This window comes from Rhipicephalus sanguineus, chromosome 2, assembly GCF_013339695.2.
Source record: "Rhipicephalus sanguineus isolate Rsan-2018 chromosome 2, BIME_Rsan_1.4, whole genome shotgun sequence".
Taxonomy (NCBI): Eukaryota; Metazoa; Arthropoda; class Arachnida; order Ixodida; family Ixodidae; genus Rhipicephalus; species Rhipicephalus sanguineus.
Genome location: NC_051177.1, coordinates 152,998,042 through 153,026,039, shown reverse-complemented (window position 1 = coordinate 153,026,039; position 27,998 = coordinate 152,998,042). Strand labels below are relative to the sequence as shown.

The following is a 27,998-nucleotide window of genomic DNA, read 5'->3' as shown; positions in this document are numbered from 1 at the left end:
TCAGGATGTGAGAGCTGCGGGTGCAAGTTTCTTCCATAAATGATATGTAATTACTACCAGTGATACTAGGAGAGGAGTTGATGACTGTATATAATAGTTTTAAAGATTCGATTTGATAACGAGAGTGCAATGGTGCAATGTTCAGTGATTGCAGAGCCTGTGTTGGTGAGAAGTTGTGGCTGTAGTTGCGGCATTTGAAGCGGATGGCTTTACGTTGAACGCTATCAAGGATTTTTAGGTCACATTGTTTATAAGGGTACCAAACGACAGATGCGTATTCTAGAATAGGGCGAATCAACGTTTTATACAGAAGTAGTTTGGTATCGCGGGGGAATTTAGCCAAAGTACGGCGCAAATAACCTAATTTTTTTAGAGCTTTCCCGCTGATGTATTCGATGTGGTTGGTCCAGGAAAGATTTTTTGTTAGAATCACACCCAAATATTTATATTGAGACACTCTTTTAAGTTGCGTACCATCCAGATAATAATCAAACGAAAACGGGTTCTGTCCATTGGTAAATGACATGACGACTGTTTTATTGCAATTGACGTTCATCTGCCATGTTTTGCACCAAGTACTGAAAGAAATGAGCGATTTTGAAAGACGGTGATGATCTTCTGCAGAATTAATCGATTCGTATAATACGCAGTCATCTGCATAAAGTCTTATTTTAGATGAGGTGCAGTGAGGTAAATCATTAATATATATGAGGAATAATAATGGACCCAGTACAGATCCCTGCGGTACAACGCCCTGCGGTACAACGCCCTGCGGTACAACGCCCGAGGTGGCTCCGCGAACATGGAAGTCGGTCGTTTGCTTTGCCTGATTATCTTGAAATGGCGGGAAAGTATGTTGTTAACTCGTGGCACTGATGAGGAGAAAGTTAGTACAAGATTTCTTTGGGAAGTTGTCTTGGATACTGTTTCTGGTTCCTTAATTATGTCATTCCGGTTCGCGTTGCGAGCACGTAGTATGGCATCGTCAGTAATACCTTCGGGATAATTTTGTTGTGATAGGGAATTTTTTAGGTATTCTGCGAGTTTGTCAAATTCCTGCATATCGGTTCGTATTCTTCGTACCGGTAGGCCTGGCAATGTGGAATAACCGTTTTGAAATGTCTTGAATGGCTGCTGTTGAAATACAGGTACATTTGCCGGTCCATAGGCTTTTTGTAAAGGTAGGTTCCATGAGTTTGAACTCTACCAGGACCTCGATAACTTTGCACGCAATCTCCGCCTGCGTGAATACTTTCATGATCGGAAAGACGGTCCAGGCGAGAATAGATTGATTGGTGGTGACAAATCGTGGTGTCCAAGTGAGCAGAGGGACAAACACCTTGATATGTATATACCAGCTGTCCAAAAAGATATAATCAGAGCGTACGAAAAAAATCGGCCATCTCGCAACAACCTATCAAAGTCAGAACAAATAGCACTCCACGAACTCCGAAGAAACGCCGACACTGCCATCAAGCCTGTTGATAAAGGGGTTGCATAGTAATTCAAAACACGTCGGACTACCTAAAGGAAGGGAACGACAACTATCAGACACGAACGTCTACAAAGAACTTCCAAGAGACCCCACTCCCGAATATGAAAGTGAGATAAAAGAAACGCTAAATAATTTCCGCCGAGAAGAGAAAATTACCGGCAAAATGCTAAAAGCGATGTTGCCGGCACATTCTATTCCTGGTCGCTTCTATCTACTCCTTAATATACACAAAGCAGGCAATCCGGTACGTCCGATATTATCCCGCAACAGTACATCAACAGAAAATATATCAGAATCCATTAATTCTCTGATAAAAGACATCCCACTGACTTTTCCCTCTTGTCTAAAGGAGACAAACCACTTCATCTGCGAAACTTCTAATCTCAACATCCCAGGTGATAGCTTTCTGGTGACAAAGCATATCTGCTCACTGTACTCTCACATACCCCACTGTCACAGAATAGTGGCTACGGTTTCTGAGTATGTGAAATTTGACTCATCCGCCCCTGTAACTGGCGAAGTACTGTCTACACTACTGGATATATATATATATATATATATATACATATATATATATATATATATATATGTATATATATATATATATATATTCAGTGGGAAAGTTCAGTGGCTCCGGTACGTATAGGAAAACAAGACGGTGCACGGCCTTCGTCAGAGAAGGCCGTGCCACGGCCGAAACGTTAGGCATAAAGTGTTGCTTTCTCGCTACGTGCACCGTCTTGTCTTCCTATATATTATATATATATATATATATATATATATATATATGCGTGTGTGTGTGTCCGTAGGTATGCATGTCATTGAAATTCATGCGTCGTTAATTATTTGGTAATACCACAGTACACATTGTTTATTGCGCCAGGGTTATTGTTATTGTCATACCCTGTGTCATTTCACGTAAAAACTACTCAATCCGGCGAAGCCTAAATATAAATACAATCAACATAATGATCATGTAACCACTCGGAATGTCTTGCGACATGTTTTATTGAATCTTTCTTTGGCAATGTTTCTAATGGCCAGTTTATTCTTGTTGTACATAATATGTTTATCCTGCGTATGCCTAAACACTGCATTTAAACATACTACTAGTGTAGAAGAAAAAGCCCACCACAGACTTGCGGTAAAGAAAAGTGAACCAAAAAAATAAGGAGAACGCTGTTGAAGTATTTCTGGTTTAACTATTTGTAGAAGAGTTATTAAATATAGAGTTTTTTTCCGGATATTCAAGCAACTCTCTCCTACTCAAGACAACATTCGTTGTTTTCTTTGTAGTATATCTCAATTATTTTTCATTCTATTACTATTTCTATTTTTTTCCTACCAAATCGCTGTAAGCTGTACACTCTTCTCTGTTTGGAAACCACTTGAAACTAAAGGATGGTCGAATAGGGCGTATTATTGCCAATCAAATCTTTATTGTCTTCACAGTGCTTCCCCTCTAACTGTCTAAGCTACGGGACTTACCTGGCGCCAAGGATTCGACATTTACGGATGAGATGGCGATCGTGCCATTAGTGCCTTGGCCTCGAGTCACAATCAGTGCTAGCTGACAAGCAGAGCCCTGCTTGACTGGGACTTTCAGTGTTGTCCACTGTGACACTTCGCCCATTTCAGTGGAGGACTGCACCTGAGGTTGGGTCTTGTCGGAGGCTTTTCCGTAACAGGTAACTGAGACATTGGCCGTCATTACATCTGTGTGATATGAAGCGCATATGAGTACATCAATAGATAAGAATCAACATCGTGGTGCTGTTGTACATCATCATCATTATCATCATCATCAGCCTGACTACACACACTGCAGGGCAAAACCTGTCCCATGCTCCGTAAATCAGCCCGGTTCTGTGCTTGCTGCTGCCACGTTATACCCGCACACTTCTTTATTACATCTGCCCACCTAACATTCTTCTCACCATCGCGCATTTGCCTTCTCTTGGAATCGAGACAATCACTCGTAATGACCAATGATTACCTTGCCTACGCGCTGCATGCCCTGCCTATGTCCATTTCTTCTTCTTGATTTCGACTAAGATGCCCTTAACACCCGTTTGTTCCCTGATCCACTTTGTTCGCTTCTTGTCCCCTAAGGTTACATCTATCATTTTCTTTTCCATTGCTCGCTGCGTTGTGCTCACTTTAAGACTTTAAGTTGAACCCTCCTTGTAAGCCTCCAGGTTTCTGCTCCGTAGGAAAGATCCAGCTGTTATATACCTCCCTCTTGAGTGATAGTGGTAAACTACCATTCATGATTTGAAAATGCTTGCCGAATTTTCTCCGACCAATCCTTATTCTTCTATAGTTAAGTTACTCCAGTCGCATGGTTCCACTCCGCAGTTACCACCGGTTCTAAGTAAACGTATTCCTTTGGAAATTGCCCTTCCACGGTGGTCTGGTGGTTATGGCGCTCGACTGCTGATCCGGAGGTAGCGGGATCGAATCCCGGTCGCGGCGGCTGCATTTTCGATGGAGGCGAAAATGTTTGAGGCCCGTGTACTTAGATTTAGGTGCACGTTAAAGAATCCCAGGTGGTAGGAATTTCCGGAGCCCTCCACTACGGCTTACCCAAGGAGGTTTAAAAAAAACTTCTGGAGTGGAGGTCCCCTATACGCGTCCACGCGAGCGGGTGAAGCCTGGGAAACCGGTTGGCGGCCATTTTGCTCCGGGCAAGAGGCAGCGCAGCTTGAGCGCGGACAGCGTAGTTGTGAGCTTCCGCGGGGGCGTTTCAGCGTGAGAACTGGATAGTTAGTGTCACTTATTTGGCCGAATTTTTTTGTTGTCCTGCAGGATTGAAGAAGGCAGTTTTTTCCACCATAATACATGGGCTGAAGCGTGCCTGATAACACGTAGAATTCGCTTCCAGCATTCCCGAAATGAAGCACATGGAGGAGTTAATAAGTGGTACATAAAATTTTATTCACCCCCGGCTTTTACACAATTTCAAAAGAAAAAAGAAGAATATACAGTGTGGTTTATACGTGAATCGATAAAGCAACAAATCCAAAATAACTTCAAAATGCATCAAAATGCACACAATCACGAAACTAACCGTATGAAACACGCGTCCTTAAAACTAAACACAGCAAAAGAAAGATACAAAAGCAAACTAGTTGACCAGTTTGCTGCTGCTCTGGTTACACATAATGCAGACAATCACGAAACTAACCATATGAAACACGCACCCTTAAAAAGTAAACACAGCAAAAGAAGAAATACGAAAGCAGATTAATTGACTAGCTTGCTGCGGCTCTTGTTTACGCTCGTCTATAACTTTTTTTCAAAATAACAGTCCTTAATTGTCAGCCGTGTTCTTACTCCGCTCTGGGAGTTTTAAATGCGAGTCATTTCTTAGCGAACCTTTGGCACATTCAGCGTTTTTATCTACGAATCTATCTGCCTAGCCACCTACGCCGAGGTGCTCTCATGATCGCCTCCTTTACTTGGTGCAGACCAAAATCGGCATGGGAGGGTAAGAGGATTGGACGGATATGGCTGTCGTATCATGACATGAATAACGGGAAAATTCTGTCGCGTAGGTCGTCAAACCCTTTCCTCCAGACACGTGTGGCACATAGCCGTTTACCACTGGCCGTGGTGTACGGGTATGCGCCACATGTGATTGACAGCTTATATCTACCCAGGAACCGCGAGAACAGACATTGGTACTTTAAATGCGAGAGCGTTAAGAAAGACCGACATCGGCAGCGTTGACCCGACGAATGGAAAGAATAAATATTAAGATCACAGCAGGAATCTGACCCAAGCATTCTGCGTGGCAATCAAGTATTCTACCACAAAGGTACGTCGGGTATACAGACTGGTTTGTAAAAACACCCTATGCAGGCGTAATGTCTATGCAACGTCAAGTGTGGTAGTGGTGCTGGCTATCTAATTTTGCAAGAAAGCAATGCGCAGTACGTATGTACTCCTACGATACAGGCGTCATATCAGATTAACGTCTGCGGTTCCAGTGTTGGCTCCGCTTTTATAGTAGTGTAATAAACATTACATTTATATTCCCATGTTTCAGCACGCTATACTGAAGCATTGGTCGACCCAGAGGAATACATTAACGAAAGTTACGTATGATATCCACATGGTTGCACCATAATGTGCACTTATAGTTTCGATAATACTGACGTGTGTGTTCTAACGTGAGGGCTGACGTTACGTTGCACCTCAAAGTTACCGTTTAAACGCCAGTGTTGACGTGCCTGGTAAGCCCACGATGTGCACACAGCTGCTACACTTACAAAAACACGTTGATCCACCTCGTAACGCTTGGCTCAAAGCCATAAAATACAGCATAGAAGTACTCGCTGACTGCTTCGCATGAAACAGATTACCACAACGCGTGGGATCTGCAGAATTTTCTTCCGGTTGATTTCTTTTGAAATGTGGTGAAGCCTGATTTTACAGCGAAAGCTTTTATCAAATCACAACAGCTGTGGGATGGTTGTCCGCTGCCGCCGCCGGTGTCCGTAACTACTATCGTGCGAAATAAGAAAAATTAAAAAAAAAAAATAAAAATAAACAGGCTCATATGGGATTTAAACCCGGGTCCTCTCCATGGCAGTCGAGTATTCTACCACAGAGCCACGCTAGTGACTGGAACTCCTTTGCAAAAACATCCTTACAGGCGTCATGTCGGGCAAGGAATTGCGTTAAATGTGTAATATAGCGTGTCAGAAGAGTAAAATAACGACCAGGCGTCACATAATGCTAATTGCGCAACGAGTGACCGGATCGTTAATTGCTTCAAATCCATTACAAAAGGCTCAGCCATAATTCTTAATCCAGGAACCACCGGCAGCATCAACAAAGTTCACATAATGCCTTACAGATGTGTAGCGGCACCTCGCTTATCCGCAGAAAGACGAATAATGGCATAGTGATTGCTTCCGTACTTCACAAAAATTATGATTTGCGACGTAGTGGGTACCTTGAAAGTGTACTTGTATTAGTTTTCCAAGAGAATTTAGAACGGGCTCTAGAAAGGCCGCTCTTCCAGCTTTCGCTGTGACTGTGCTGCGCGCAGGCCCGGCGTTTTTTATATACAGCTTGGTAATCTTCGACAAATTGTAAATGTGGTTATCGAGTAGATCGCAGTCCAACAAGTGAGACATCCACAACACTCGCTTGTCACCAAAGGAGCGGAGAAATTCGCCATCTGTGGAACTTCCGCGCGGGCTCAAGCGACGACCGACACGTTGTCTGCCCGGAGCAATATGGCGGTCGTCGGCTTCAGCGGCGGCTCGCCGCCTCCACTCCAGAAGTTTTTTTTCAACCTCCTTGGGCCTACCTCACAATCAAATCATCGTTTTGGGACGTTAAACCCCAGATATTATTATCCTTTACAAATTCCAGTGTCTCGCTACCCATCACAAAGCACTGTTCTCTTCTGCTGATACTGTTGCATATTACTTTAGTTTTGTGCATATTAATTTTCAGACCAACCATTCTGCTTTCCTTGTGCAATTTGGTAATCATGAGTTGCAATTCGTCCCCTGAGTTACTATCAATGCAATGTCGTGAGCGAATCACAGCTTACTAAGGTACTCTCCATAAGCTCCTATTCCTAAGTCGTCGTAAGCAAGGGCCATGAAAACCTCCAGTAAGCACGCGGTGAATAGCATTGCGGAGATCGTGTCTGCTGCCTTTCTTTATTGGGATTTTGTCGCTTTCTTTATGGAGGACTATGGCGGCTCTGGAGCCGCTGTAGATTTCTCACACTATGTTTATAGAAGGTTCGTTGACGCCCTGATACCGCATTGCATGCATTTCTCCCTATATGTCGACCGAAACAAATCTATTCTTGTAACCTATGAAGGTTATAGCGGGTGTCCCAGCTATCGTTAGCCAAGGGTTAAAAAATACAACATTAGACGCAGGCGAGTGAAATCCGTCGCGTATGGTTGACAACCACCTTGCGCACAACAGATATTTTTAGTTTTGTAAAGAATTATTTGTTATTTCAGATTATTTCACTCAATTGATAAATATTCACTGTAGGCAAGAAATGTGATTTTCAAGTTCGAGAGCGTCTTCAGAAATCCTCATTGTATTAGTTGTGACAAAGAAAATCTCATGTGTACCGTTTTTTTCCAAGCTGCAGAGAAAGCACGCGAACTACAAAAAAAAAAACACGTGACTAGCGCATTCGCTCCCCGCGATTGCACTAGTTGGTACATTCGCGGCCAGTTGTGGCGAGCATGGGCCAATAAATCCCCGCCGCTTTATCGGCCTACCGGTGCAACGGAACCTGCGAGCCGCGGCAGCAGCCGTAGGAGCGGAGAAACATCTGGCCTCTTTCGTTAAGCAGCTGGCGTCTTTTTGTTTTGCTTTAGAAACATCTGGCGTCTTTTCGTTTTGCTTTTAGAAAACATCTGGCGTCTTTCGTTGGTTTATTTCATCAATCAACGGCGTTTTGAACAAAATTTTTATTGTTTAATCACGCACAGGAGAAATCTCACCAGGCACTACCTTGGAGGTAAACAATGGCTGCTAATGGGAATGAGAGACAGAAGAAGTCGGCTTTTAGCTAACACTTACACTTCTACTTCTACTAACGTTTCCTACTGGAACATGCCAATGGCCGCTAATGGGGAATGAGAGACAGAGGAATTCGGCTTTTAGTTAACGCGCACGCTGCGAATTTTTTATTGCTCAACAACGCACAGGAGAAATCTCCCACCGGCATCACCTTGGAGGTCAAGATCTGGTACTAGCGTTAAGACTGGTTACGCACTACGACGGGGACGAACGGATGCCGCTTTAAGGAGCTCCGCCCCTAAAAAAAGGGCACTGTTGCTACGACCGTCCCATTCGGCGCGTTTTCGATACAAGTTTAATTTCGTCAACGCTTTAACACACCGTCAGGTGGCATCTATAGGCATCGCACAGCCGAGTTTTCTAGTGCGTCTGCAGCGCCATAAGACAAAGCCTAGCGGATAAAAAAAAGCAGTAATGAGACGGGGTCAGTCAATATTGAACGTGATGTGCGCGTCTCCCTCCATGAGTGGGCTGATTGTGGCCGGGCTACACGGAGGAGGCGTGCGCGCGTCTATTTTTAGGGGCGAAGCTCCTTAAAGCGGCACCCGTTCGTCCCCGTCGTAGTGCATAACCAGTCCTAACGCTAGTACTAGATCTTGACCTCCAAGGTGGTGCCGGTGGGAGATTTCTCCTGTGCGTTGTTGAACAATAAAAAATTCGCAGCGTGCGCGTTAACTAAGAGCCGAATTCTTCTGTCTCTCATTCCCTATTAGCCGCCATTGGCATGTTCCAATAAGAAACGTTAGTAGAAGTAGAAGTGTAAGTGTTAGCTAAAAGCCGACTTCTTCTGTCTCTCATTCCCATTAGCAGCCATTGTTTACCTCCAAGGTTGTGCCTGGTGAGATTTCTCCTGTGCGTGAATAAAAAATAAAAAATTTGTTCAAAACGCCGTTCATTGATGAAATAAACCAACGAAAGACGCCAGATGTTTTCTAAAAGCAAAACGAAAAGACGCCAGATCTTTCTAAAGCAAAACGAAAAGACGCCAGCTGCTTAACAAAAGACGCCAGATGTTTTCTAAAGCAATGGTTTTTTAAACAATGAAAATTCACAGCGTACATGTAAAATTAAAGTGAGATGCAAGTCGTCATAACTCACATCGAACATTTAGTATAAAAGCGCCCGATCTCACGTCGGTGATGATGTGCTGGGCAGAATTCACGGAACATTCACGGTTTACCGATGAAACTCCGCAGCTTCGCCCACTCATCATCAATCACTCCGTGGATATGCTGTGATTTTTTGCCTGCCCCTAACGGTCATTCTCAGCTAACTTGGGACGGGGCAGGGCGAGCAACGCAGCGTCCTCTGGTCACTGGACGGTGCCTATAGCCCAAACCTCGCTCATAGCATCCATCCATATCGAAAAATAGCGCTCCGACGCTCGCCTGGCTGTCATACCGCGTCCCCCGCTCGCCCTGTGAGAAGTAACGGCCAGGCTAGAGGGAAGACACGGCGCGCGTAGCGTTTCTCTTCGCATTTGAAGACGCTTTGAAGGAGTGCATATCAAGTATCAGTGTTTGTTATGTGCTTGTTGATGCCATCTTTGCGCGGGATTCACCATATGCGGTGTGCATGTATATTTTAAGAACTTCAGCTACCGCAAGGGTTCAATCATGATCGCAGGCGTTAGTCGTCGGTACAGAGATGTACCACTAGGCGTCAACGTGAGGGAGATGCGTCCAGATCCAGCGGCGTTATATCTGCCAAACAGTACACATTGTACAAACTCTCATATACCAATGCACTATAAACAATAAACAACTTCGTGGGGACACGTTTCACTTTCGTGTTATACCAATTCCTATGACGGAGGGATCAGCCAGCATTTTAACAGTAGACATTGTACAAACTCTCATATACCAATGCACTATAACCAATAAACAACTTCGTGGGGACACGTTTCACTTTCGTGTTATACCAATTCCTATGACGGAGGGATCAGCCAGCATTTTAACAGTAGACATTGTACAAACTCATATACCAATGCACTATAAACAATAAACAACTTCGTGGGGACACGTTTCACTTTCGTGTTATACCAATTCCTATGACGGAGGGATCAGCCAGCATTTTTTGCATTTCGCGGGCTTTATTTGCAGCTTGGAAAAAATGGTACACGTTAGACTTTCTTCATCACAAAGTATGCAATCGAGGTTCATGAAGACGCTCTCTAACTTGCAAATCCCATTTCTTGCCTAAAGTCAATATTGAGTAATTTAATTATATAATTAATAATTTACCCTATAATTATTTCACCTATAAAAGCAGCATTTCATTAATTAAAGACAACCTTGGTTGGAAAACCCTATCTCAACGCCACCTAACCATTAAATTGGAACTTTTTTTCCAAATTTACTTTGATCTCACAGGAGTGAATAAAAACTTGCACATTTCCCCCCCTCTCTTCATCTCTACACGTAGTGATCATGAATGTAAGGTTTTGGAAATGCGCTGCCCCACGAATGTGTTTCAATGTTCTTTTTTTCCTCACACCTACATGTACTGGAACAGACTTCCAAAGGGTATATCTCATTGTAAAACATTATCCGAATTCCAATCGTTTTTACATTCTGATCTCCCGTGAGATATTAATTACCTGTCTCCCTGCTTTTGCTGATATTTTTTTGACGAAATCGCGTCTGCATTCAAAATGATTTCTTCGTTCGCATGTGTTGCCAATTTTTCACGCGGAGTCCATCGCTTGCTCACATTTTCATGTCTGTATGCGAATTTACATATATTTTGCTATTGTATCTATTTTTTCCTGAATTGCCCACCTGCAATATTGCGCTCGTGGCGCTGCAGGTACTTGTATAAATAAAATAAATAAATACAATGAAACCTAATTAACAAATATAATTAGTCAGAACAAAAAAAAGTTGTCTGTGTAGTACGCAAGGCGGCTGCCAGCAATATGGAACTGATTTCACTAGCATTCCGTCCTAATTAGACCCTTCACTTTGTTTCACTATGTTACATAGCCAACAAGCTGACCTTTACTTTTGTGGCATAATGCATGGGGATGGTATCCCGTCGATGCTTTTCTAAACACATAATGATGTCGTGAAAACAAACAAAATTGAATTCTTTCTTTCAAGGTCAATAAACAGTTTCTTAAACAATAAAGGTATATATGTGGCGAGATGGTCACATTGAACTACGTTGAGAAAAAAGGCGCTGCTGTTTCTAATTGTGATCTGGAGTCGAACGTCTCGTATCGGCAACGACTAAGTGATGACATGTTGGACTAACGGCATACAACCCAGGATATGGTAATAAAACCTGCCCTCTACATATTCCAGTAGAATATCGCAATCCATAGGCAACTCAGACGACACAGAAAAAAGGCCGAGAATGTTTTCATCAAACTTCAAACAGTGTTTTTGAATGCTATGAAACATAACTTATTGTTTAAAGGAGATATCGCGCTTCAGATACCGTATCTAGCCGACGCCACAACGGGGACAGTTAACTGCAAATTGACTTTTTAATTTTACAGAGCTAATTATATTACTGCCGAATCAACAGTAAACATGACATTACGAAAGCACTGCGGTTGGTTTGTAGTGCTAATTTATGAAATGAGGTGTTTAATTTCGCAGTACTCAATGCCACGTGAAACAGTTGTAGCTCGACAACCCTGAAATTATGAGCTAAACAGTAGTCGCACTTGTAGTCAGTCAAGAGAGCGATTCTTCCTGCCTGTTGCCTATTCTTCTAAGCGTGCCTAAGAGAGTCTCCACGCTTGACCACGCTTGACCCCACCCGCCACTTTCGAACGCTTACTACCGTCTCCGCTTTCTTTCCTATACCTCTTCCACCTTTCGCTTCCCCATAGTGCATGGTAGCTGAACACGAGCTTTGCTTCCGGTTAAACTTCCAGCTTCTTCCTCATGTTGCCCTCTCTGTGTCCCTGTTCTCACGTGCCTAGAAGGCTATGCGCAAGCAACTAAGAGAAATGCACACCCCTAACGCGCCGCACACCCGGTAGAGTTGTATAGTTTTTCTCCAAACGCCTGCTAAATAGTGATATTATGGGTTTCCAACTCGGTCTTGCTGTCAGCACACGCGAACACTACCGGAGCCCACAGAGTGTAAGACGAGCCAGAGTGAGGATGATTCTTGGGTCAAAGACGTGAAGTGCGCAGCAGCATTTATTTATTTATTTATTTGGCAATACTACTAACTTCAATTAGAGTCGCTGCTGAGTGGGGTAGCAATGATGAATAACACATAAAACTTTTTTAAACAAAACAGTAGCGTAAAATGAAGACAATATAAAGCAAAGAGCAAATGCAACTCTCTAAACAAAATAGTATCGCTTTACAGTTAGGTCGGTGCATGTCTTTGAGCGGTGATAATGCTAGAAGCATCTTGGTAATTTTCTATTCCTGCCATTCGTTTTAAAGGCTAAAAACAGACCTGCTTTTGATGTTTTACTAATCACGGTTGCAGCGCAAATAAGAATGTGCTTGCGATAAATTCTGTAATTCAACCGTAGTTTATAATGCTTGTGACGAAGCAGCTCTGCCTTAAGCAAGTATAACATTACTCTTGGTTGCTAAGGCTTCAAAAGGAACTTTTCTCGAAAAAAGAGTTTCGCCGCAACGGCGAAGCAATCAGTGCGATAGAAACAAATTGGAATGTAACGCAGAGAACGGAAAGTAGTTCGAAATTACCAGCGCGTCGCTCAAACCCAAAGGACGCACGGAAAGAACAGAGACAGGACGAGCACGAACTATCATGCGTCACAGCTCGACACATCAAGTGCGTTGCTCAAACACAAAGCAGGACGCACAAGACGAACGCACAGGTACACACAGGACGAGCGAGAAGTAACTGTCCCAGTGTTTACTTATTTCCGTTTGAACAGCGCTCTCCTTTCGCAAACACGACCGCTGCAGCGAGCGAAGTGGCCTTCGTACGCTCGGTAACTTCAGCGCGGATATCTCGGAGCAAGCACAAGACGTACACCCCCCCCCCCCCTTCCTCTAGAAAAGCGCGCGCGCAGGCGACCACGCCCTGTAAGGAGCGGGGCGACGACCTTTAAAGCGCGCCCCGGGCGCACTTCTCGCCATCTCGCTGGTGACCGAGAAAGCATGCTGATGTAAATGGTTTATATAAACAGCTAGCCGTTAGCATGCTGAAAGACGTATTTCTCGTGGCCTAGCCGTCTAACGCCGCGCTCTGCAGAGCGAGAGTGCGCCCGTGCGACGCCTTGCTTCAGAAAAAAAATATTTTTTGTGGCTTATATATATATATATATATATGTATATATATATATATATAGAGAGAGAGAGAGAGAGAAGGAAAGAAGTGTTAATTTCAAGGGCTCGTTTTCCTTGTTATACACATATAATAAGAACCAGCAGACAATAATGTCAAGGAAAGTATAGGGGATGTTTTTAGTAATAAATGTAAGGTAATTGTGAAGAAAGAAAAAGTGGACGAAAAGATAGCTTGCCGCGGGCAGGGGACCGAACCTGTGACCTTCGAATAACGCGTCCGATGCTCTTCCAACTGAGCTACCGCGGCGGCCATCCCCCGTCCACTTTATAGAGTATATATATGTGTGCATTTAAACGTGAGAGCGTCAGTCAGCGCCGCCAGTAGCCATGACGGCGAGTGTGGAACACTCTTTTTCTGCCTGTTGGCATCACGTAGCACGTCTTTTCGTCCACTTTTCTTTCTTCACAATTACCTTACATTTATTACTAAAAACATCCCCTATACTTTCCTTCACCAATATTGTCTGTTAGTTCTTATTAATATATATATATATATATAGATATATATATATATATATATATATATATATATATATATATATATATACGGGCCCCGACGGCGCCGACTGACGGCGACGGCAAAAAAGCAGCCGAGAGTGTACATATAATTGCTCTCGCAATAAAATCCTTCACGCATACATTGGCATAGTCACTGATGTGCGTCGATTTATGGCGCGCACTTGTGAGAAAGTTTGCGTTCTACCCAGGCAGAGTTCCATTACTCTCACTATTTAAGCCGGCGGAACGCAGCTATATAAATATCGTATACACAGCGATAATTTTACTCTCACATTCAGCTTTTCGGAAAGAAGAGGCAATACGCTGTCACTCACCTGGTCCTCGCCTGTAGTACCGTATGGCCAGCTGGGTGTTCTCGTTGGTGACGTCAAACAGAGGGCTAAGAAGCCGGACAGTATTGGAATTTCGTTTCATGCTGTTTATAACCGGACTAAATGTGTCCGATGTACCCGTGGTCAAGTCAAGGTAGGCAAATGGAGGTGTATCTGCTGGTTTCCAAAAGAGCAGCAGTAAGCCAATCTTGCCAAGAAAGAAAATTTCCCGCACTTAAGGGAATAAACGCGAATAGCTAATAAATATAGCTACCTAAAAATAGGAGGAATAAGCGAATGACACCACTCACAGAAAGCTTAGTAGAAACACAAAAGACAATTATCTACAAAGTGGATGACAAGTCAGTTTTGCAAAGAAAAGGTAGCCGGGAACAGTGGTGCTGGTCCCGCCGAGAAACTCCTCACTTTGGAAATAGGCAACTGTCAAGTGTCAAGTGTCAAGTGTCTTGGCTACCCTGTAAACCACGAAGACTATAATCCTTCAGTAATGATGCACCCTACCTATTGAGCTAACCTGTCATGCCAGCTATCTGAATGGCTCGTTTGTGAGCGCCTCCAGATGCTAACATTGGCAATGACATCGAAGTGCGTGATGAGAGCTAATGAACAGAACGAGATGTCGAGGTGAATATTCGAGGTGAATATTGCTGAATTTTCATAACTGTAAGCATACAGCATTTTGCTTGTGATAATGTAGCATTTCTTGAATTAAAAATGCTTACGATCTGTACAATTTTTATTGGGAATTCTTTGCGGCGAACTCCAGAAGACTTTTGATAAGCTTTGTTTTTCTACTGCATATGACGGTTTCAAAGGGAAGTAGTATGAACGGAAATACATATTGCAGCAGCTTTTCTACAGACACACATGGCACGTTCGATGTTTAGGAGCCCTCAGAAGCGTACTGGAACAGCAGTTTCATAACACGGCTGTTGTAAGACCGTTAAAGGATCTCACAACATTATAGTCACAGTGACGAAGTGCGGTGGCTTAAAGTATAATTGAAATTACAGGACTATATCAACTATTTAAAGTGTTTCATTGTGCTATCAACTGAACCATACGATTCTGAAGTACAAATAAGAGCAAAGCCCAATAAGGTTTACAGAATGACAAATACAAAAAAATGACATTATCAAATATAAGAGAGAAAATACTAAAAATTATCCGGTGGGGACATTATCCAGAGGGTAACTCCTGGCGGAGCATATCAAATCTACAGGCGGTCGCAGAGGCCGGTCAACTTTGAATGCCAAGCTCGCGTGAACATTTGAAATGTAATTTCAGAAACCTCGTAGTGCTTGTTTTAAGCGATTGTGTCACGAAAGTGCGCGTACACATATTGTGTGCCATATTGTGTATGAGATACCTCGTCAATGACAAATCCTGCGTGCTTCTAACCGCGCGGCGCGAAACACCGAGATCATTTGAGACACCGCACCACCACGCCACCAATGCAGGATGCCGGAGCCGGCCATCGCAACCCACTCACTGTGAAGGTACTCAAAATTATTCCCTATTTCGCAGGCTTCGAAATTTTCATAACTTAGTCGGAAGCCGATATAAGCCAGCGAAGACGAAGACAGCCGGTGAGTCGATCAGAGCAACCCAGGGGTGGAGCAGTCTCAGCGCCACAATCGACAGAGATGAATTTCTTCAAAGGTGGGGACTGCTGACTCGGAGCAACGTTGGGGAATATCAAGGAGATTCGACCTTTAGGATATTCACGTATGCGTGTGTTTGTACTTTTGCAATCGTTAATTATTTTGACCTATCTAAGAATTCACTGCGCCGTATACACCCAAGTGCGCATTTATAGGCAATATTTGTCAGTACCTAAATTAAAAATACGCTTTTTGTGTGTTTTGACTAGTCGGTCTTTGGGCCACAACAGGCTTTTGCTGGCGCGCCAAAAGCTCCTACCCTAAACTTGTCCGCACTTTCGTGGGGCGTTACGGGCGACTAAAACTACAGCCCTTAGTGTGTTTCCGGCAAATGCATCCCATCGCGAGGTTGTGACAAAGCTCATGAGAGGAAAAAAAATGCGATTTCGATGCTTTTACAAGGCACATTCTTGATTTTAGTAAAAGACACGTACTCTTGAAGTACGGCAGATTAATTCTGAACGACTGTTTCTGCATTGCGCTACGAAATCAATATAAAAGTGAATCACGTGAACTACCACTCCACTAAAACTCGCTCGCCCTGGCTAGGATAGCACTAGAAGCCTAGTGCGCAGCAGCTCAACGCCATACCAGCTGAGCTCTCATGCTGGTTGCAGGGTAGGTGACTAGGCCAGCATGCAGAGAGAAATAATGGTTTTGGTCAAATATAGGTTACGTAAAAGCACATAAATATTTAGGCACTGCCCACTTCTTTTAAGCATCACTGACTGAGGCCTAGCAGGGAGTAAGCACTCGTTAGTTCATGATGTTTTATAGCGGCTGCATCTTTTTGCTATTAGCGACTGTTCCTCTCTGGAAGCCTAGGTAGACATCGACACCGCCACTTCTCGTTACATCGCTCTCGCATGAAGTACGCGGCGAGACGTAAACTGCTACACACCGTGTCTTAACTTCGCAATCGCTTCAGTGAGGCGTACACGTTAGCAAACACTCAAGAGACAACTAATGTCTTTAAGGACTTCTCCTGCACGAGATTATCCTTTCGCTCCGAGGAAACAAATTTGTAATCTTCCACCCCGTAATTGTTGTTTTTTTATTGTATCCCCTGCAACAGACCTTTCCAAGGAATCCCAGAGCGCACCGCGGGCGTGTTCTGCCCTATGGGAAAAGTGTGTACGTCGAACAAAGCGGCTGTTCGGTCGCCCGCTGCTCGTTGACGCATGTGGGAGCACAAAACGGAAAGAACACTTCACCACATTTTGACTATTACAAAATCGTAAATACTACACATATCCGAACGCATCTGCATGTATCTCTAGCATCAAATGTGAAAGGCATAAAGAATTCATTTTAGGTATTACCGAGCGTATACATATCTGATGTAGGAGCTAAGCGGCATCCGCTTTATCGCGTACTGATACCGTTATGACGTACTATCGTGAGAAATATGAGCTGGATCACCGAATGCATCTTATCCAACGATTACTTGTAATGTACTAATATGAATGCGACGTATTGAGCTGCGATAAATATCTTTCCGCTAATTGTCGGTCGTGAACACTTTTGCGCTTTCCAAATGCGTATAGCCGCTATGGCCTTAAAAGGTAATAGGCAGTTTTAGAATAGACTACGCAAAGATAGCGTTCGCTGGGTACGTACGCTATTTTCGTCACTGAACGTGGGTACCCAAGAGGATAGCGTACGACGCATGCGCAGTGCCGTCGAACGCTAACGCAACGATTTGCGTATCCTTTTCTACAACTGCCTAATATCAGGGTTCCATCTCACGCTGCCCGCGACTCCACATATCTACGGCACGGTCGCCAGGTGCGAGCCAACACGTGAATACACAAACGGCGTTTGTAAAATGCAACGCCTGCAGTTAGTGTCAACGAAAGGTGATAGAAGCGTATCGTTTCTTACCTATGGTGCTAGCGACGCGCAATCAGCGTAAACCTTGTCTTAGCAATATGCGACTGTATACTTTCTCGTGCACTCATTGGATATCACCACCTCGTCTTGCGCTCGTCGACGGTGTCGGTGGACGTTTATTCCAAATGCGCCCGCAAATTGCACAGACCGCTCGTAGACTTCATCTAAGAAACCGAGTTGCATTTTTCTTGTTTTATTTATGCCGCAGGGACTACCAGCGCAAAAACAATGTTTTTTGTCACGCTTCTGAGCCGCTCACCTTGTCCAACAGCGCCACGCGAAAACACTCTACAGATGGAAATCGTAGAGAGGCCGTCGGAGCTAAGCACAGTAGGTCACTGTTGAATTACGCAGTAATATGTCACAATTTTTCAAATTCGCTTGATTTGAGCAGTGCTGGCACGGCGCAAGTGAAAAGCTAAAGCCGTGAGCCTCACGCGTTTGTCGTGGAGGTGCACATATTTTCAATGAGCGCTTGTGCGCCCGTTGATGGCGTTCGTGTGTTTGAAGAAGGTCTGTATAACGCTCCCGCTCTTGCTAACATTAATAGCAGCTACACTCACAACGGCATTGCTGAATGATCATTCGTAATTCGAACAATGCGAGTGACAAAGGTAGTACGTACCCTTTTCGCGAGGCACTGCTGGTTGAAGTTTAGGTTGCTCATACCGTCCGGTTCCTACGAGCCACTGGAAGTTTCCTCGGAATTGGTTAACGTAGCCGCAAAGGCCGTCGTTGAAGTCGCACTCGGCGGTGTGGACGCAAGGCTCCGGCCGCAGGACGACATTGTCCAGTCCGACGAATTGATAAAGATCCTTTCCAAATTTCGCTCGGAATATCACCTTCCGAAATGAGGGATGAACGTGGACACGCATATGAATACAACAACACTGAAACCTGATTTTTTGCATTACGGTGAATATACATTGAAATTTGAACGCTGAGGGCGGCAATGAATAGCGTCCAGAGAGAGGGTCTCGCTACGGAGATAACACAGAACACAGTCAAGTTTAGGAATCCTGCAAGATGAATTGAATACAAACTTCTAGTCCTTGTCGCCTATCGGGCGCTTCACTTTCGCTGAACATAGCGATGCTCTCCGAGTAAAAAATTGGCCGCGTATCTGCGTGCTCCACTGCAAATCCTGTGTAAAGACGATAGAGGAGGCGCTGCGTCTACGACAGACAGACAAACGGAAAGACAGACAGACCAAAATTTCTGCGTTTAGGTTCCCCAAGAAAGACTATCGTCTTTAAAAGTCCTGTGCTACCTGAATGCCATCTCTGTTTTTAACTTCTGGAAACACACGTGCCAGCGACGTGTTCGGCCAATGCATTCGAGGCTGCATGCGCTTTGTCTGCGTCATTCTCATGCTCTCTAAGACACTGGTTGAAATGAGCATATGCGCTATGCGTGTGGTATCGCAGCTGGCCAGAGTCCGCATGAAGCGTAAAAATTATCTAAAATAATTATCTTAATATCTTCAACTAGAATCACTGTATATTTAATGTACTAATAGTACACTAAAGCGGACAAGCGGCACCATGTAAGAAGTTTACGCGAGACACTTGAGAAACCTAGTCACTACTCACAGGATGGCATTCTCTTCTTTCGCTGTTTTGTGAACATCGAACGCATAAGCGTTTCGAAACATAGAAATGAAAGCCGTTATTTTCCTTTCTTTCCTATTTTAGAGAGTTCACCGTTGTTAAAACAGTGGCTGCGCGTATATCATTCAGACAAAGTGACAAAAACTGACGAGTTTTCAAAATTGGGTTCTGAATGGAGTTTAAATTTTCCAGCTAAACACTTCGAGTGGGTTAATTTTGAAGCAATTCTTACGCTGGCCTAAAATCAACAAAACAAGTTTCGGCGGTCATCGGAATTATGTGTTGGCATTCCACTTACAGACCAGAGGGTCACAGCCAAACTTGTTATTGGACGTGTCTATTCGAGCTGAATATATCATGTAAGGGGCTTTTCAATATCAGGTAAGGCGCTTTTCAGGTAAGGCGCTTTTCAGAATATATCAGGTAAGGCGTAAAGCCATGCACGTGCAAACCTACCAGCTTAAAGGCAGCGCAGAAACCAAGGTGCTGGAACACAGGAAGGCAAGGGCAAGGACAAGTGAACTTTTAAGCTGAGATTTTAAGCGAAAAAAGATACACACATCCAAAGAGTCCGAACAGTTCATGAGCGAAACGTATGCAGACCCTTGCCTGCAATATCACTTCAACGCACTCGTGTCACATCCTTAATATCATTCCTATATGCGGTATTTCTTTCTCGTGCAGAGTAACCATGACTGACTGACCCATACTAAAGAAAACAAAGGAAAACGACCCCCTAAATGTCACCTTCTTTCCTCCATTCATAGCGAGGGTCTCGTTCTGGCAGACTTGATGCCTTAAGGTAGTATGCGAGGGAATATTGGTCAGCTGCCGGTTCGTAAAAAGATCATGTGTTACGTGACGCCAACAGGCAGAAAAAAACACCAGGCCTGCGCTGAAACCGCAGCACAGTCACAGCGAAAGCTCGAAGAGCAGCGTTTCCAGAGCTCATTGTAGGCTCTCTTGGGGCTACAATACAAGTACACTAGAAAGATGCCCACTAGCCATAAATCACAATTTTTGTGAAGTTAGGAAGCACCTACTAAGCCATTATTCGTCATTCTGCGGAGAAGCGAGGCACCAGCTACACGTCTGTAAGGCATTGTGTGCACTTTGTTGATGTGACAACTGATGACGATGAAGAATTATGGCTCAGCCCTTTGTAATGGGTTGGAAGCTTTAAACGGCCCACCATTCATGTAATTTGCATTGGGTGACGACCGGTCGCTATTTCCCTCTCCCGTCATGCTGTATAACATCCTTGACGTGGGAGAGAGACGGGGGGGGGGCGAAGAACTTTACTGCGACCCCGAGGAAATGGATCATGCGCTTATGTGCTTCCTTGGCAACCAATACAAGTGCACTTGCGAGGAGCCCACTACGCTATAAATCATTGTAATTTTTCAGAAGTAGGGCAGCAGGCATTGTGCCATTTTTCGTCATTCCACGGAGAGCGTTGGTACCTGCTAAACGCATGTAAGGCATTATGCGCACTTTCTTGATGCTGTGCCTGATGACAATGAAGAATTATGGCAGAGCCCTTTGTAATGGGTTGGAAGCATTCAACAACCTACTCGTTGCGCAATTCGCATTGTGTGACGGCTGGTTACAGAATTCGCGTTCTGCGACGCTTGGCGCTTATTTTTACTCTTCTACCACGCTATATTGCATATGCTAATGTGGTTACTTGCCGACATGAAGCCTGTATAGGACCTTTTTGCAAAGCAGTTTCAAGCACCGGCATGGCTCAGAGGTTGAATACTGGGCTCCCACGCAGAGGGCCCAGGTTCGAACCTCGTTCCATTCTGGATTTTTTTTTAGTTTTTTTTTCTTATTTCGAGCGATACTGGTTACGGACACCGGCGGCGGCGGCGGCGAACAACTACGGCGCCAAAAACGGCCGGTTAAATGATCTCATAACAGCTTTCGCTGTAAAAGAGTGTTCCACACTCGCCGCTATGGCCGCGGTCGGCGCTGACTAACACTCCTAGGTTTAATGCACATATATACCCCATAAAAGTGGACGAGAGGATGAACGCCCCCGTAGCGCAGTGGTAGAGCATCGGACGCGTTATTCGAAGGTCGCAGGTTCGGTCCCTGCCGGCGGCAAGTTATCTTTTCGTCCACTTTACTTTCTTCACATTCATACCCTAATTACTACAAATAACGCCCCTATACTTTCCTTGGCATTATTGTCTGTTAGTTATTAATGTTGCGTTTAACAAAGGAAAACGAGCCCTTAAATGTCACCTTCTTTTACCCATACTTCTGGCAATTCTGATATGTGTGCAGTCTCAACCACCTCACGCGCCATGTAGTTTTTATGTTAAAAAATAAAAAAAAGATCGCGCGAGAAACTGCAGTACGACCACACTGCCGGCAATATGATAAGTGAGACAAAGATATAATGAAAAAAAAGGCAGCGGCAAAAGATAAGCACGAAAACAGAAGACTATTTTCTTGAGCATTGTATGTTTCGCTGCTTTTCCCCGAATAACAATGAAGCAAATCGACCAAAGCACAGTCCCTATTGAGAACTACCCGGGCCTTCCAGGGAATTGTCGTACTCTGTCAATCGCACGTTGAGTACCACACCTGCCCAAATGTATGCGGTTTCACGACAGTCGGATCAAGTACACGACAGTTATGTTGCAAGGTAACGTAAATGGGACAATAAAATTTGTTGCGGGGCTAGTCTTATACCGTCTTATACTTAACATAAATGGGAGCATGTTTGATAGTATGCGTCATAACGTTATAACGATGAATTGTCGCAAGTATGTGTCAGTCGGACTTCGGTAATTCTGCACGATTGCTTAATATCGTATCTATATAGGAATAAAATGAACGATGTTCCATGGGTGTGGGTGTGGTGTCGCATGCAAGGGTCTGGACGTCCTTCGCGCATGTGCTGTACGGACGACTGCTTTGTACGTAATTGTGGTTTCCGTCTGTTGAAGGCTCAATTGAATGTAAGCCTTTGTCCTTGTCTATATTTGATGCTGTGCCTGTGTCTCGGTTTTTGCGCTATTCTCACTCACAAAGGATCAAAAAAACGACAGGCCTGCGCTGAAACCGCAGCACAGTCACGGCGAAAGCTGGAAGAGCGGCGTTTCTAGAGCCCGTTAAGCTCTCTTGGGGCTACAATACAAGTACACTAGAAAGGTACCCACTACGCCGTAAATCACAATTTTTGTGAAGTTGGTAAGCATCTGCTAAGCCATTATGCGTCATTCTGCGGAGAAGCGAGGCACCACCTACACGTGTGTAAGGCATTATGTGCACTTTGTTGATGCGACGACTGATGACGATGAAGAATTATGGCTAAGCCCTTTGTAATGGGTTGGAATCTTTAAACGGCCCACCAGTTATGTAATTTGCATTGGGTGACGCCCGGTCGCTATTTCACTCTCCCGTCATGCTGTATAACATAGGTTGACGTGGGAGAGAGACGGGGGGGGGGGCGAATAACTTTACTGAGACCCCGAGGAAGTGGATCATGCGCTTATGGGCTTCCTTGGCAACCAATACAAGTGCACTTGCGAGGAACCCACTACGCTATAAATTTGTAATTTTTGAGAAGTAGGGCAGCAGGCACCGTGCCATTTTTCATCATTATACGGAGAGCGTTGGTACCTGCTAAACGCATGTAAGGCATTATGCGCACTTTGTTGATGCTGTGCCTGATGACGATGAAGAATTATGGCAGAGCCCTTTGTAATGGGTTCGAAGCATTCAACAACCTACTCGTTGCGCAATTAGCATTGTGTGACGCCTGGTTACAGAATTCGCGTTGTGCGACGCTTGGTGCTTATTTTACTCTTCAACCACGCTATATTGCATTTGCTAATGTGGTTCCTTCCCGACATGAAGCCTGTATAGGACCTTTTTGCAAAGCAGTTTCAAGCACCGGCATGGCTCAGAGGTTGAATACTGGGCTCCCACGCAGAGGGCCCGGGTTCGAACCTCGTTCCATCCTGGAATTTTTTCTTCGTTTTTTTTTTCTTCTTTCGAGCGATACTGGTTACGGACACCGGCGGCGGCGGCGGCGGCGGCGGACAACTACGGCGCCAAAAACGGCCGGTGAAATGATCTCATAACAGCTTTCGCTGTAAAAGAACTGGCCCAGCTGACTACACTTCTATTATAAGCGTACGCGAAAAGGATAGACGCGAAAAAATGCGGCTCTACGAGATTAATTCTGTTTCTCGATCCAAACCTTTTTTGTACATTTGGGGATGCACATGCGCGTGGTTTGCTGAGGTAGCGTGCTTATGAACTAGGTAAATACCATGGGAGAAAAAACGAATTATGTTTCGTGAAATAAGAGCGATTTATCATAGTTACGGTACATTTGTCAAACATTGTACATCGATAGCAATTAATGCTCAAAGCATTCCTTCAGTGATTGTTAAAAAAATGTGGCTTAAATTTGTAGTTTTTCCTCTCCATATAAATTCAGACGGGCACAACGTACTTACGTTGTCCCGCTAGCAATTGTTCAATTTGCGCTTTAGCGCAATAAAAGAATAGAAAAAAGATAGGAAGACCTGTCAGGGCATACATTGCATTTTGTCGCTGCCATAAGCGTGCCCTGCTTACCTGGAATGTTTTATCCTGAGAGATCTGTGCTCGCGCAAGCATCCAGACTTTGCTGGGGTGCGACGGCAGCTGCCACGCAACTTCACTCTTCCCATCCGCTTTAACTTCCACCTGCGTTCCAAGAATCGAAACAAGACAATTACCAGAAGAGCTTTCGAAGAACACCAAGGTATGATCAAGTCAAGCACCACTACAATGCGGCTATGATCCTGTGACTTAGCGCACTGAAATAGATCAATCAGAAAGCAATCTAAATTTAGGTGATGTGCTTAGTTTCTTATGAACTCGCCTCTCACGTCCACATTATCTGTTTCTAAATGTACTGCAGTGTATAAAGAATTGTTTCATAGATCCCCACATTGGGATCTTCAAATCAGGAATGTAATTTATAATATAATAATTGTCGGGGTTTAACTTCCCCAAACCATGATATGATTATGAGAGACGCCGTAGTGGAGGGCTCCCGAAAGTTCGACCACCTGGAGTAGATTTAGCTGCACCTAAATATAAGTACACAGGCCTCGAGCATTTCCACCTCCATCGAAAATGCGGCCGCCGCGGCCAGGATTCGATCCCGCGGCCTTCGGGTTAGCAGTCGAGCACAATAACCACTACACCGCCGCGGCGGGTAAGGACTGTCACTTAAAGTGCAACAAAGAAATATGTGAAGCTGTTGGGCGCCACTCAGCCGATGTCCCGGTAATTCCATCGCACCAGCTTCCAACAGCGCTGTGCAAATTAAACCTCATTGTCTCTTTTTGTCCCTTCCAGGAGTTAGGCAACAAGGACAATACTGCTAATCACGTTTAGAAGAAGTGAATGATTGTGCCATTCGTTTTTTTCTGTAAAGACAGAAGGTATTCAATGTCGAGCAGCTTCTCTCTCGGTTTTTCACAGTTCTTTGTTTCGCAAACACTGCTTCATCGCAGAACATGGATCAACATGTGAGAATGCATGTATAACGAGTCGGCGCATGTGTTTACATGGGTAAGCAAGTGCTAATTGTCATTTCACGCGGTAAACAAACCCCTGAAGACGACATAACAGAATTTCTTCCATCTTTCATAACAGAAAGATGGAAGCACACAACTGAGGCACACTAACAAAAGAACGACACATGACGATGCTCTGATCGGAGCTTCGGACAGCGCCGTCATTTTGTCTGTGTGCGTAAACTGTGTCCTGCCACCTTTGGCAAGGATCAACACCAACATTCTTACTCTAATCTCTTCTCCATAGAGGTCCTGCATGTAGCAGCACAGGTATTTTTGCTGCTACATCTGTTATTCATAGCAGTGACTCTTGATCATTTCGAGCCCATTCAGTAGCTTCGTCGGCAAGTACATGACGCACTATGCGACAATGACGTGTCATGGTGGACTTCAGTTAATACTTCATGATCAATTCTCTACGTTAACTACTTCTACGTGCAATGATACACACATGAAACTCGCTCACACATTGCATCTAAATTATTTTAACACTAGTGTTTTATGCCGGGGTCCACCAAGACTTCACTGAAATAATTTGCGTCACGGATGTGACGTCTGCAAAGTGCACACGAACAGATGACAAAGAAAAAACAGAAAACGTTTCGTTGATTTGGATGGCCTGGGAGTCGAACCCTCGACCCCTCGGTCCACGTGCCGAGCGCTCTACCCACTGCGCTACCAACGCTCATGTATGAGGCTTCACAAACGGCCTTAAATCTCTGACACCTTTTACCTTTAACCGTGACCTTGGTTGGCCGGGGCGGTATCGCCGTCTGGTATCGGTGAAGTACCGCATCATGACACTAACGAGTGCCGATAGGGAGCGCTCCGGTATTTTCCGCTTTCGGTGCAGCGAGAGGCCCCAGCGTGCGAAGCAGTGTTGACTATATATCACCAAATTGGGCTACAGAAAAAAATTACCAGCACATTTGCTAAAGCAAACCGCATAACACTCCAAAACTGTCCGACCCCAGTTCGGTAGTTGAAGTATGTGTGCTGCAAATGTGCAACATAACAACAAGTGCAAGTTTTTATATACTGATATTACTTGCCTTTTTTTTACCAATTTCGTTGTTTACTTTCTTGTCATAAATAAACGCTAGGCTTTAGTGACAAAGTTTCCATGTGCATGCAATGTGACGCAGTCGCCAATCAAACGCTCAGGAGTGTTCCTGTGTAACTGCCATTCCTACCTGTAAGGTTGGGTCAGTCGTTCCACCGTACTCGTACCAGAACTCCAGGCACTGAGGTTGGTTTTGTCCTGACCACTCGGGACTAGTGAGCAAGGCGCCATCACGTGGTGCGTCGGGTTGCGTGGCTGTCAAGGAATAAACTACAGGAAAGAAATCATTTGCTTTGGTAATGAATATAATCATATACAGACTGGCACTTAAAAGGCTTTTTTTTTAATACTGAACATTTAGGAATATCATCTTCAAAACTCTGAACATCTCGGGAATTCACCACTGAACAAAAGGTACGAAATTGCGTGGCTGTGTTCTACCGGTTTTGTAACGTAAGCACTGAACCGAACTCTCGAACAGACCACTACACCTTAAACACCAGGTCCCAGCAGTATTAGAGAGAAGACTGAGAAAGCACGCCATGGTGAAAGAGGCTACATCAATTCGACATGTCCCACGTCGAAACGGTGTTTGCGACGACCTTGCGTAGAATTAGTCTTCAGCCTTCACATTCTTGGGAAGTTCTAAGCATCCCACATATTTCTTTTACTCATATATTTCCCAACCTGTCACGCCGAGTCAAGCAGCCGCTTCGGAGACATGGTGCGGCATGCAAGTGTTCCGAAGTACGTTTCACGTCACTGTTGCCCACTTTGAGGTGGCGCGAGTATGAATGAGAACGCTGACTCACGGGAATTGAGTGGTCCCGAGAACGCATCTGTGCCCTCCATCGATGTAAATGTCCTTTGTCTTCTCCATGTGGCGCCTGCCGTCCAACCGCAGGTATTGAACTCGAAGTCACAATAACCTGCGTGGGTAACACAGGGTACTGAATTATTCCGAAAAAAAAAAAGAAAAATTAACCCTACTCTAAGCATTGCCGTAGTTCCTTTAACACAAACGAAACGTGACAGGTCTGTGCCTACCTATTGGCTGTGCCTCAGTCACAATTTGTAGCGTGAAGAAAAAAAAAACAGACATGGAAGAAGATGCGAGACGGCATACAAGGGCACATATATCATCCAGTATCTTCTTTTATGACCATGTTTTTGTGCGACAAGTTATCGATGTTGCAGGTATGTTACGAAAAATCTTTCATTTCAATTGGTACCATCATCAATCACATTGCACCGGCAGCGCAATTTTTGGAGATATGTGTGTAATTAACTTCCAGGACGTTATTGTAACCGATTTTCTAAAGTTATTTCTTGTTTCCTTGATAAATACAGACTACCTTTGACTTACTTCCACTTTGTAGAAGCATGACCTCCATGCGTTAATATCTACGTTTCTTTTTTTATTTGGCGATTAAATTGTATATTATATGCAGCATCTTTCCTTATAAACACAAATGAATCTCTTTATGAAACAAATTGTGGTTTTCTATAACTGTTTAGTTGCGCAGGCAGCAGTCAACCCCCAGTCCATAAAAAGTGGTAGTTCAGGCGGGGATATGTATATGTTTAAATGGCGGCGGTGCCCAATTCAGGAAATTTGCTTTCTCGCCGACTTTCGAGAATTCGTCAATTTAAAAGCGAGAAAAAAGTTTCATCGAAAAGAAATTAAGTAAAAAAACCCTATTCCCTACCATACGTAGAACGGGAGAAATAGACAAAAGGACAGAGGAAGGAGTCACGAAAATTCGAAAGAACGAAGAATGCCGCAGCAACAGAACCGCTGCACTTCAACAACGCTCAGCGAAGGGGCATTCTCAGAGATAAAGGGGTGGGGTGAAGTGCAATACACCTCGATGGATAATGAAGACATTACAGCGGCAAAGTTAAGAAGGCCGACTCACCTTTTCCGTCCGTAAGAACGTCGCATTCTCCCATGGTTAACTGGA

General features: G+C 44.3%; 1 protein-coding gene across 1 annotated transcript; it reads right to left on the bottom strand.

The window, feature by feature from the left end:
- On the bottom strand, positions 1–27,987 carry LOC119381989 (apical endosomal glycoprotein-like). The gene is made up of 7 exons (XM_049412966.1): positions 27,954–27,987; positions 26,165–26,289; positions 23,980–24,090; positions 18,393–18,609; positions 14,193–14,363; positions 2,984–3,211; positions 1–14 (listed from the first exon to the last, which is right to left on the bottom strand). The coding sequence occupies exons 1-7, from the start codon at positions 27,985–27,987 to the stop codon at positions 1–3; spliced, it is 900 nt and encodes a 299-aa protein (XP_049268923.1).
- Positions 27,988–27,998: the final 11 nt, after the last annotated feature.